Source organism: Mobula hypostoma, chromosome 1, assembly GCF_963921235.1.
Source record: "Mobula hypostoma chromosome 1, sMobHyp1.1, whole genome shotgun sequence".
NCBI classification, from domain to species: domain Eukaryota; kingdom Metazoa; phylum Chordata; class Chondrichthyes; order Myliobatiformes; family Myliobatidae; genus Mobula; species Mobula hypostoma.
Window position 1 is genome coordinate 166,577,483 of NC_086097.1, and position 12,363 is coordinate 166,589,845.

The window sequence follows — 12,363 nt, forward strand, 5'->3', positions numbered from 1 at the left end:
ATCTTTTCACAATATTATGTACTGTAGATGTTGAAAGACCTAAATTCTTTGCAATCTTGCGTTGAGAAATGTTCCTTTTGAACTGACTAACAATTCTCTCTCGAATTTTGGCACAAAGGGGTGAGCCACGACCCATCCTTGCTTGCAAAGACTGAGCCTTTGATGGACGCTACTTTTATACTCAGTCATGATACCTCACCTGCTACCAATTAGCCTGCTTAATGTGGAGTCTTCCAAACCGGTGTTACTTGAATATTCTGTGCACTTTTCAATCTTGTTTTAACTCTGTCCCAACTTTTGTTGAGTGTCTTGCAGCCATCAAATTCTAAATTTGTGTATGTTTACAAAATACAATTAAGTTGGTCAGTAAAACTACTGAAAATCTTTTCTTTGTACTTTCGTCAGTTAAATAAAGGTTCACATGAATTAACATATCACAGATTTTTGTTTTTATTGCATTTTGGAAAATATCCTAACTTTTCTGGAAATGGGGTTTGTATTTGTCTACTGTAAATCAACTAAACACGGGTTTCCCCCCCCATCCGAAGGTAGAGCATTCCTGTGAAATGGTTTGTAAGCGGAAATGTCGTAAAGTGAAGAAGCAATTACCATTTATTTATATGGGAAAATTTTGTGAGCGTTTGCAGACCCAAAAATAACCTACCAAATCATGCCAAATAACACATAGAACCTAAAATTACAGTAACATATAGTAAAAGCAGGAATGATATGATAAATACACAGCCTATATAAAGTAGAAATACTTTTCCACAATCATTACTGAACTGTTCTCTGTCGCGAAAATCTCACACAAGCGCCATCGGCAGAAAATCTCTCACAAGCGCTGTTGGCAAGAACACTCTGCCCAGTAACCTTTAAGCTATGAAGCTGCCAAATCATTACCAAATAACATATAAAAATACATAGCCTATATAAAGTAGAAATAATGTGTGTACAGTGTAGTATCACTTATGGGAATTGGGAAGATAGCTTGCCGAGCACACTGATGATGGTGTGTTGGACTGAGTCGTCACAGGTTGGGTGGTGCAGTGGCCCCCACCCTCCAGGCCATCGAGCGATACATTGCCGCGAAGCATGCAGGAATGCAGCGGTAGCCGGGAGGTATACAGCACATCTTTAAGAAAAAAGCTGAAACAAACAAGCTAATTAATTAGGTGCCGCCGACACGTAATTGTCGGCGCAGATCAGTGCCGATATCCAATTGCGTCATCTCTGATCTGGGCTGACAATTGTGTGTCAGCGGCGCCTAATTAATTAGCATGTTTATTTCGGCTTTTTTCTTAAAGATGTGCTGTGTGCCTCCCGGCTACCGTTGCATTCTCCGTGAATTGGTATCTGTCCGTGGCCTGGGGGTTGGGGTGGTGGGACACTGGGGTGTCATCTCGTCGTCTGTTTCCATTAGACCAGACAGCTCATCTTCTCCTATGACTGCCCGCCTCGATGTCGAAGGTCGAGGTTCGTCGTCTGCTGTGGCTGACGTGGAAGGCTTGCTTGACTGCTGAACCTCGCTCATTTTTCTATCACACAGTTCTTTGTAAGGACTGAAACCATCCTGCAAATATCTCCTAAACCGACGTACCCTTTCAAAATTAAAGTCGTACTTTATCATTACTCATTCGGTTTCGATTGTTATCCTTTTTTCTTCCAATTGCATCAGCTCTTCATCTGTCAGTTCTTGGTGATGGGATGCCAAAACCTCTTCAACGTCATGTTTGTCAGCTTCCACAAGCCAAACTTATGTTGTCCTTACTTTGTTCACCACGATCAAAACACTTAATTATGTCTAGTTGTACTGTAAGTGTAACACCCTTACGAGCTCTTTCAGGCTTTTCCGATACCATAGAACTCATCTTGCAAATGGCTGCTTACAGGCACGTGTTAAAGCAAAGCAGTTCTGAATCCGGGGGAGAGTGGCTGCTCGGGGTGCACTGCCTTTTATCTCGCGCTGATTTTTTATCGCACGCTGAATTTTTATTCATAACAGTGAAAACACCTTCTGAAAGTGAAAATAGGGTACTAATGTAGGTCTTCCGTAACAGTGAGTTTTCGTAAAGCGAACGTTCGAAAAGCAGGGGACACCTGTATGAGAATTTATTTGTGGTGGTAATTTAAGAAAGGTTGGCGGCCAGTCAGACATCCAGAGTAGCCCTATGTAATGTTTTTTTTCCCCCCTCTTTGACTTCTGTTTAGGTACTCGTAAATTGTAAACATTGAACTTGGCCCAATGCATGGTGGAGTTCAGCAATGGTTAAATGAATGAGCCACTTTACCAATTTCTCATTTAAACATTGGCCTCAAAATATTACTGTGTTGATTTGTTGCACCACCAAGTTACATTCATAGTCATAGTCATACTTTATTGATCCCAAGGAATTGGTTTTCGTTACAGTTGCACCATAAATAATTAAATAGTAATAAAACCATAAATAATTAAATAGTAATAAAACCATAAATAATTAAATAGTAATATGTAAATTATGCCAGGAAAGAAGTCCAGGACCAGCCTATTGACTCAGGGTGTCTGACCCTCCAAGGGAGGAGTTGTAAAGTTTGATGGCCACAGGCAGGAATGACTCATTCCACCAAGATGCAACACTGAGCGTCATAGGATCTTGGTGGAATGAGTCTCTGGCTGAATGTACTCCTGTGCCCAACCAGTTCATTATGTAATGGATGGGAGACATTGTCCAAAATGGCATGCAACTTGGACAGCATCCTCTTTTCAGACACCACCGTGAGAGAATCCAGTTCCATCCCCACAACATCACTGGCCTTACAAATGAGTTTGTTGATTCTGTTGGTGTCTGCTACCCTCAGCCTGCTGCCCCAGCACACAACAGCAAACATGATAGCACTGGCCACCACAGACTCGTAGAACATCCTCAGCATCGTCTGACAGATGTTAAAGGACCTGAGTCTCCTCAGGAAATAGAGATGGTTCTGACCCTTCTTGTAGACAGCCTCAGTGTTCTTTGACCAGTCCAGTTCATTGCCAATTCCTATCCCCAGGTATTTGTAGTCCTCCACCATGTCCACACTGACCCCCTGGATGGAAACAGGGGTCACCGTAGTTGAAAGTTACATGATGTGACAATTTTGGAGAGATGATGTGACAATTTTGGACAGATAAGAGATTAAAAATTTTATAATTCATTCAACAGATGTCTAATTATCCTAATTAGCTTTTTGATCTGAGTAGTCTGCTAAGCCATTTTGGAGGCAGCTATGAATTAAATACTCGTAACTCATAACAAGCGTGGCAGACCGGATTGGATAAGTACAACATACTTCCTGAAGGACATGGACAAATCATTTGTGTTTTTGCAACGCTATTGTATTTTCATGGTTACCAATACAGATGCTAGTTTTTTATTCCAGAACTTATTTAACTAACTACATTTAAATTCCTCATACAGTATGCTGTGTCATGATGTGAATTTATCCAGCCTTTTGAATGCTAGTCAGTAACATAACTATTATCTTAATCATGGATCTGTAGAAAGATTTTTGCTCTTGATGTGTTGGTATTTAACTGTATCAACAGTTTTCAAGAGTATGTTTCTGAAATATTCACCATATTACTTGTTTGCTTTAGAAAACAATAGCACAAGTGTTGGTTCATCTACATAGGAATGACTACGTAGCTGCAGACAAATGTGTTCGAGAAAGTTATAGGTAAGCATTAAAAATGTCCTTATTATTTGCTGATAAGACTATATAATGCTTTTACCTGAATAAAACTGACAGCTAGAATGCAGGTGTGTTAACTCATTGGGTTTGTATACTCCCCCTTCTGGTCATACCTGACAGATTAATAGTTTTGTTAATTGGTTATAAGATTTGTGTGTGAAATGGTGAAACAATATAGAACCAATTTCATTTGGGGCAGCACAGTAGCATAGGGGTGTGTGTGTGCTCGCACACACATTTTCTTAGTGCATCCAACAGAGTAAAAATCTTAAACAACAGGAATTCTGCAGATGCTGGAAATTCAAGCAACACACATAAAAGTTGCTGGTGAACGCAGCAGGGCAGGCAGTATCTCTAGGAAGAGGTGCAGTCGATGTTTCAGGCCGAGACCCTTCGTCAGGACTAACTGAAGAAAGAGTAAAAATCTTGCTGTTGCGTCTCTGTCATAATGTACAAGCGATCAACGGGGGAAATGAGCCCAAACACTAAAATTGTAAGCATTACTGTTTTTTACACTGTATGTACAGTCAGATACACGATTAGATCAATATGTTCTCATTGTGACCTCGTGAGTTTCCTTTGGGTGCTCCAGGTTCCTCCCGCAGTCCAAAGACCTACTGAGCTGCCAGTGTGCAGGTATGTGGCTATGGCTACCAGTATACGCACACCTGCTACCCTTTTGCCACAGGACTTGGGTTAGTTTGGGATTGTAAGAATGGGTGACAAGAGTGACCTGCGCAAAGACTTAGTTTAGGAGAAAGAGTTGCGCAGTGTTGGCCTCACTCACTCGTTTGAGACCATCTGTATACAGTGGCAAGACAGAGTCACAACAGCTGAAGATGAAGTCAGCACAGCACCTCGCTGGGTCAGCCTTCCTGACTGTTGAGCTGAACTAGCGGTTACCTCCGTGCAGTCTGCTGGGTGCAGCCTTCGCTAAACTGGGTAGGCAAGCCCAAGTTCGCCGAGCATTTAATGCCCATTGTTTACCCTCACCTGTTTTAGGCCTTTTGTCAAAGGGGCTTACCAAGGTGTGGCCACAGTTGCTAGAAAACAGCAGTTTTGAGCCACAGGTGAGAGCTGAATGTAATGGTACAAGCTGGGGACAATGGTAGGCAAGTGATTGCCAAGGGGGCATGAGATGCCTGCCTCATCAGAGGTGCTACACCTCCCTGACACCCCATACACCCCAATCAAAATAGTAATGGTATATTCTAAAATTATGAAAGCCTGAATGTCCAATGCTGTTTTGTGGATAGGAAGGACATATATTTTTAGAAGCATAATTGGGAGTTTAAAAAACAAACTTAAAATATTCTGGCAATCTATGTGGTTAGCAGGCAGGAAATGTGGATCAGATGGACAAAGTTATGTCCTTATCTCAATTTTGAAGCCAATAAACTATCCAAGAAGATGATGAAACTTGATGTACAATTTCTTCCTCCCCAAGTTTAGTTTGATGCATAAGTAACGAATGATTTCTGATCTAATCTTTCTTGTTAACAGTATACCTGGATTTAATGGTAGTGAGGACTGCATTGCCTTGGAGCAACTACTGGAAGGATTTGATCAGCAAGACCAGGATCAGGTTTTTGCTATCTGTAATTCAGCACTCTTCAAGTACATGGATAATGATGTAAGTTTGATTCCATTTATTGAGTACTAATATGAGAAACCAAGGAATAGATAAATACTTCATTGATCCCAAAGGAAATTATAGTATCACAGTAGCATTACAAGTTCGCATATATACAATATTAGAACAGAAGTAAGGAGAATAAGTAAAAGTAAGTTATCTTAAACAGTCCAACACGAGGGGGTCATCACTTCCCTGGCCATAGGTTGACTCATTATAGACCCTTATGGCTGAGGGTAAGAATGAACTCGTATAGTGCTCCTCTGTTCAGCCAAAGTGGTATGCAGAGGACGAGAAACCTTGTAGAATTGCCAGGATTTTCCGTAAGTTCCTTTGTTGTACCACAGCCTCCAGCGTGTTCAGTTTGACTCTTACAACAGAGCCAACCTTTCTAATCAGTTAATTGTGCCTATTGGCATCAGCCATGTTGATGACATTCCCCAAGCATACCACTGCATAGAAGATTGTACTGGCAACCACAGACTGGTAGAACATGTGAAGGAGAGGGCTGCATTTTCTAAAGGACCTCAGTCTCCTTGGGAAGTAGAGGTGACTCTGGCCCTTCTTGTACACTGCCTCTATGTTGGTGCTCCACTCAAGTCTGTCATCCAGGTGCACCCCCAGGTACTTGTAGGATCTCACCACATCCATGTCCTCACCATTAGTGGTAACAGGGAGCAGTGCAGGCTTTGTTTTCCTAAAGTCCATAACTATCTCCCTTGTCTTACTGATGTTGAGCTGCAGATGATTCAGCATGCACCATTTGACAAAGTCCTCTACCGGGTCCCCATATTCATTCTACTATTCTCCCTTTATCTATATACTACTAAAACTCTCATGCCCTGTTTGTGACCTCCAACTAGCGGCACTATTTTTGGCTAAATCGACTTAAAATGCGCTAACTTACAGAATGCAGGCAAAGTTCAGGGTTATATATTCATACAAAATTGCTCACTCGTTAAAATCAACAGCCCCGCTTTCACCTGAGAGCCGATGTCAGCCATGATAGAAACCGCGATGCAACACCACGATGCATGCATACAGCCAGCCTCAGAAGTGACTCATGATGCTCACAGCAGCAACACCAATCGGAGCAAAAGGGCAGGGCAGCTCTATTTCGAGCGGTCTCATTCTGCTAATCACCATCAGCATGTGCAGGATTGGGACAGATCAAACTGGGACCCATCAATAAGAGATAATTAAATCTTATTGTAATGACGTACTTCGAGACACCCATCAAACCCTTTACTGCAGTCAAGGGACATTGGTAACTATATCATGTCCATTTAGGAGAGCGCCAACCACAACAACAAGAATAGTCAGCATCCTGGAGGCTTTGGTGTTACTGCTTCGTATCTTCTATCCAGCATTAGGGTAAAAAAAATGGTCAGCCTAATTATTGCGCGTGGAAAGAGAAGGGGGACATTATGGTCAAGAGATGATGCCAAACGTCGTCGGGAAGCGGCAAGGAGAGGGAGAGAACAAGAATCAGATGAAGTCAGGGCCGTACGACTCCAGGATCAAAGAGTTAGGACAACAAAGATGAGAGAAGAAGAGGCATGCAAGTCTCCAAAATGACAACAACTGGCATAGAAGGAGGAGAGATGAAGAGACAAAGGAGCTGAGAAATGCATGTCTCCAGGATCAGAGGCAAACAGCAGAAGAGATAAAGAGACGGTGGATGAAAGGACTGCACGTCTCCAGAATGACAACATGAAGCACAGGGGTGGCAGTTCAACCAGAAATGATGCTATTAAAAGTGTCCTTCGTTAGACGTCGTTCTTCTTTAATAAACTGAGGTTTTCTTCTTCAATTTCCAAAACAAAGCAATACCAATAGCATTCAGGAAAATTTAATGTTCATTCTGGTCACATCAGACTGCAGTACCCTTGTCTGAAATGGTGCCCCAATGGGTCACCCCGTTGTCTAGTACACCAACTATTGCTGACTCACCAGAGAATTTCTGCAGATGACATGACTCAGTGTCCGAGGTATACAGGGTAAACAGGAAATGGACCAATACAGTCCCCTGTGGGGCCCCAGTGCTGCTTATAGCCATGTCTGACACACAGCTGTGAAGCTGCACAAACAGTCTGCCAGTCAGACTGCCAGTCCAATATCCAGGATACAATGGAAGAGCCAACCTGCATTGAATGGAGCTATTCCCCCAGCAATGAGGGCTGTATGGTATTGAAGGCACTTGTGAAATCAAAAAATATGATCCTCACAGTGCTGCCCTGCTTATCCAAATGTGAATAGGCTCTGTTCAGCAGGTAGATACCAGCACCGTTGACTCTAATCTGTTCCTGGTAGATAAACTGCAGGGGATCGAGGGCTGATCTGACCAGGGGTTGGAGGTGAGCCAGGACCAGCCATTCTAGGGTCTTCATGATATGTGAGGTCAGGGCCAGTGGCAGTCATTCAAGACTTTTGGTCTGCCCTTCTTGGGTACTAGGACCACGCATGATGTTTTCTGCACAGTCGGGACCCTTTCCTGGCTGAAACTCGGATTGAAAATCCGCTGGAAAACTCAACACTGCTGCTTAGCACACTCCTTCAGAACTTTGAGGTTCACAAGGTGGGTCTGTGATGACTGAGCAGTTGGTGGAAGGTGGGGGCTGGGGGAGGTGAAGATCAGGATGATAGCAGTTGGTATGTGGAGGTATGGATGGTAGGTGCAGGGGAAGGAAGGGATGGAGACAATGGTAGCCTGTGTTCATCCACGTGTTGAAATGGAGGAGGGGAGGCATTGATCCTGAGGGAGCATTGGGTGCCTTGGCACCTGGACTGGTGTGCTGGGGGCGGTAACAGGAGGGCAATTGTCAAACCTATTGAAGAATTGGTTTAATTCATTAGCCTATTCACAGCTGCATTCTGAGGCTCTGCAGCTTGGCTGATTGAAGCCAGTGATGTTCTTCATGCCTCTCCACACCTCCGTTGTGCTACTCTGCCCAAGCTCGTTCTCCAACTCTCTGTTGTATTACTGTTTAGCCACCTCTGCACATGTTTCAATTCCTTCCTGTCTCCTGATCATTTTGTGGTTGAGAAGAGCCTTCAGATCACTAGTGACCCATCGCTTTTTGTTAGGGAAGCAGCGACCAGTCCTTGATGATATTACCATGTCCACACAGAAGTTGATATAGCCAGTGATGCAATCAATAAGTCTGTTTAATGTCCTCCCTATATGGTTCACAAAGCACATACTGGTCAGTAACCTCAAAGCAGCCCTTAAAGGCCTCGATAGCCTCTGGAGACCCTTTCTTTACTGTTTTGATGTACTTTGGGCTTGTTACAAGGGCATGAGGTGAACCAGATTGTGATCTGATAGGAGACCATTTAAGGCTGCTCCATCATTTGACAGGTATTGGCCAGAACTTTGCAAGTTTCAGCTTTTCTTTAATTACAATAATTTCAATCCTGAATATACTCAATAGCCCAGTGTCTGCTGTACTCAAGTAGAAAGTTCAAAAGGTTTATGAATGAAGAAATTTCTTTATCTCAATATGATCAACCACAAATCTGATTCCCTTTCTGTTCTTTTCGTCCCTTCCCCCCACGCATCCAACTTCCTGATTCTCCCCGTTCCCACATCACACTCTCCCAGCCCCCCTCCTTTCCTATCCTTGTCTCTCACCTCTTTGTTTCTATTCACCACTTCACACACAGGATATCCCCCACTCTACATCTGCTGTTCACCTGTCTCCTATTGATTGCTATTCTCACTTCCTTATCAGAACCGAGCAGTGGTAGTGCTTTGTATTCCTGCTTATCACTGTCCATTTGCTGTCTCCTACCTTGGGCCAGAAACTTTCTGGTCCTGAGTTGCATGGCTTTATATCACTACATAGCATTTTTTTTGTTCCAGCATAGGTCAAGGTACAATTTTCTGCAGGAACCTTGGTTCATAGCTCTGTTGCGAGTTCAGGAGAGCTGTGCCACATGAACAAAAAGTCATCAAGCCACTGTTATATATGGCTTCCAATCTCTTTAAAAGCATTGTATCATATCCACATCCTGCTTAAGCCAGAGAATTCTAGAGACAAATATCAAAGTTGTATTATACATGCATACTTTGGCAATAAAATGAACCTTTTTCTATTGAGCCAAATTTGTCAGCCTTCTCACTACAAAATTTGGAATGAGGTTTTTCTACAGAATTGGAGGTAAATTATCTAAAATCAGAGTTATTTTGTAAATTTAGCACAATTTTCAGTAGTTTTGTTGTTTATCATCATCATGGTACTGTAGTCAGTTATGCAGCCTGAGAACCTGCACTGACCATCGCACACTGATATATTCTACCCCCACTCTCCTTCACAATGGGGAAATGTAGAAACTGGAATTATTTAGTCCAAGTTGCTTTCTGTTGCATGGTGATGTTTCATACTTAGGAGCGGTGGAATTTCATCTGGATTACACATCTCTAAATGCTAGTGCACAGGCACAAAATTAATTTAAAAGATTTATTGAAGTTTTGTTTTATCCAGTGGGAGGGATTATAAAAATGGGACATGGTTTCATAGTCCATCTACAAGAAAAAGTATATTGACTTTTGGGACAATGTAGGTTCATAAAAATTCCAAAGCAGAGCACTGGTGTTCATTTACCACAAACTGCCAGAGTGCTTCATGGGTTGCTGTCCCTGGTCCAGATGGATTCTACAGATCATTGTGTAGCAGGTAGCACAGTGAAATCATTAGTGAAAGAATGGTTAAAATTACATCAGTATTGTTCCTATTCCCAGTGAATGAATAATTATTAGAAAACAATGTGCAAATTCATGGGAAAATATCATTCTGTTAGTTATTTGAACATCTTATTCTTGAGACTATTTAATCTAATCTATTTTCCTAGTATGCCAAACTCTCTCTGAGTTTGAGAGTTCCTGGAGGAGGAACAAAAAAGAAGTCACCTGCGCAACAAAAAAATGGAGAGTCTGCACAAAAGCAACCTGATGGTTTTGAAGAAGAGGATGATGACTACTCCTCTGGATTGTGCTAACTGTGGACAAATCTTGTTTGATATCACTTGAATCAACTTGAATTGCTATGAAGTGATGGAGGCCAAAGCTCGGAAGCATTTATTTTACATCATAACTCCATGTTTGTTTAGTTGTCAGCCTGTAACCTGTGAGATTCTGATTTGCATAAAAATGGCGCAAGTGCTAGATTAATTTATACGTTGTGAAGTATTTAGATTTGACTAACTCTGCATTATATATAATTTGATATTAAGTGTCCTTTTTATTTTGAAATGTAATCTTAAAATGCAGTTTCTTTTTGGTTCTAAATAAATGTTTTAAATCAGTGTAATTAAACTTGTTGTTTTATAAGAATATTTTCTCAATGTCCTAAAGGTAATTTATTATTTATTGTATAGATTCATCTTCAATTTAGTAAGACATTAATTGATGACACAAAACTTTGGAATATTTCAACATTTTTTACAATGTTTGATTTAATATTCCAATCGACACCATAGATCTGAAATATTGTACAGTTACCAAAAGGATACTAATCTTTAAGGTTGCATATCATGTTGTTTTCTGCATCAGTGTCATAGTGTGAGAACATATGCCTGAAAATGATTTGTATGTTTTCCAGTAGAATTCAGTGTTTATGGTTATCATTGTAATTCTGTGTGTATATATACAAGCGTTTGTATATAAATTCCAATTCAATTGATAAGCAATGGGCATGTTCTAGCAATTGTCAGTTAATATATCCTTTGTGGTGATTAGCAACTTGAAAAGTTTATTTTGTAAGTACATTTTAATGTTAGTCCTTTTTATCTTAAAAGTACACTGCTATCAATATCTGCAGTGGCCTTCAGTTACTTCATGATCATATAAATATTAACACAGGATCATAACAATAATATCCTTGCCTTGTTGCCACTTTGGAAAAAAGAACTTTGATTTCCAAGAGCTTGTTGGTATTCGTTATCTATCTGTACTTGGCAATGATGCTGTGGTGTAAACATAAAGTTGCTTTGTTATGTACACAGGTTTGAAATTTCATTCAAAGTAAAGTATTGTATTTAAATGGAAAGTGTTTCATTATTGTTTTTACTGAATCTTTTTCAGTTTGTGCTATACTTTATTTTTGATGCAAGGACCTCAAATTAAGCTTGACCTCAGTATTACAACTCACTCATGGTCCTCAGTTTGTCTTTTGCATATTGGTTCTTTATTATATTTTTTCCTGTAAATGCCTGCAGGAAAATGAATTTCAGGGCAGTATGGTAATATATATGTACTTCGATAATAAATTTACTTGAAACTTTGAGCAAGTCTTGAAGAAACAGATTGATTTAATGTTTTTATGTCATCCAAGCCCTTTTACATTCAATTGAGTACCTTGATGAGGTATAATATGACTCCATAGACCATTCACTTGTTTAATTTATAAATTAAGCACCTGTTCTACGCTTGTTAGGACAGTGATTATACTAAAAACAGAAATACTCAGTGGACCAAGCAGCAACTGTGGCAAGTGAAGTAGTTAAACAGTTAATAGTTTGGTTCAAGGACTTGATGAAACCGGAAATGTTAGTAACTGTCTGATCTGCTGTGCATTTTCTATGGTTTTTCATATTAACAGACATAAGAACATAAGAAATAGGAGCAGGAGTAGCCCATCTGGCCTGTCAAGCCTGCACCGCCAATAAATAAGATCATTGCTGATCTGGCCATACACTCGTTTCCACCTAAGGGCAGGTAGTGTTGAGGAACCAGGTAGGATGCAGAAGGACTTAAGCAGATTATGAGAATGGGCAGAAAAGTGGCAAATGAAATACAATGTTGGAAAATGCATGGTCACGCACTTTGGTGGTAGAAATAAATGTGCAGACTATTTTCTAAATGGGGAGAAAATCCAAAAATCTGAGATGCAAAGGGAATTGGAAGCCCTTGTGCAGTACACTCTAAAGTTTAACTTGGGGGTTGAGTCGGTGGTGAGGAAGGTAAGTGCCGTATCAGCATTCATTTTAAGAGGTCTAGAATACAAGAGCAAGGATGT

At 40.9% G+C, this 12,363-nt stretch overlaps 1 protein-coding gene across 2 annotated transcripts in view; it reads left to right on the forward strand.

The window, feature by feature from the left end:
• The window catches only part of napgb (N-ethylmaleimide-sensitive factor attachment protein, gamma b), an 80,691-nt gene extending 69,077 nt beyond the window's left edge, over positions 1-11,614 (forward strand). Inside the window, exons 10-12 of one of the 2 annotated variants that reach the window (XM_063059298.1) lie at positions 3,617-3,696; positions 5,215-5,344; positions 10,199-11,614. In XM_063059298.1, coding sequence (XP_062915368.1) covers positions 3,617-3,696; positions 5,215-5,344; positions 10,199-10,345 — 357 coding nt within the window. In that variant the 3' untranslated portion in view covers positions 10,346-11,614. The remainder of the gene's footprint in view (positions 1-3,616; positions 3,697-5,214; positions 5,345-10,198) is intronic. The other variant, XM_063059288.1, reaches the window with a different exon arrangement.
• Positions 11,615-12,363: the final 749 nt, after the last annotated feature.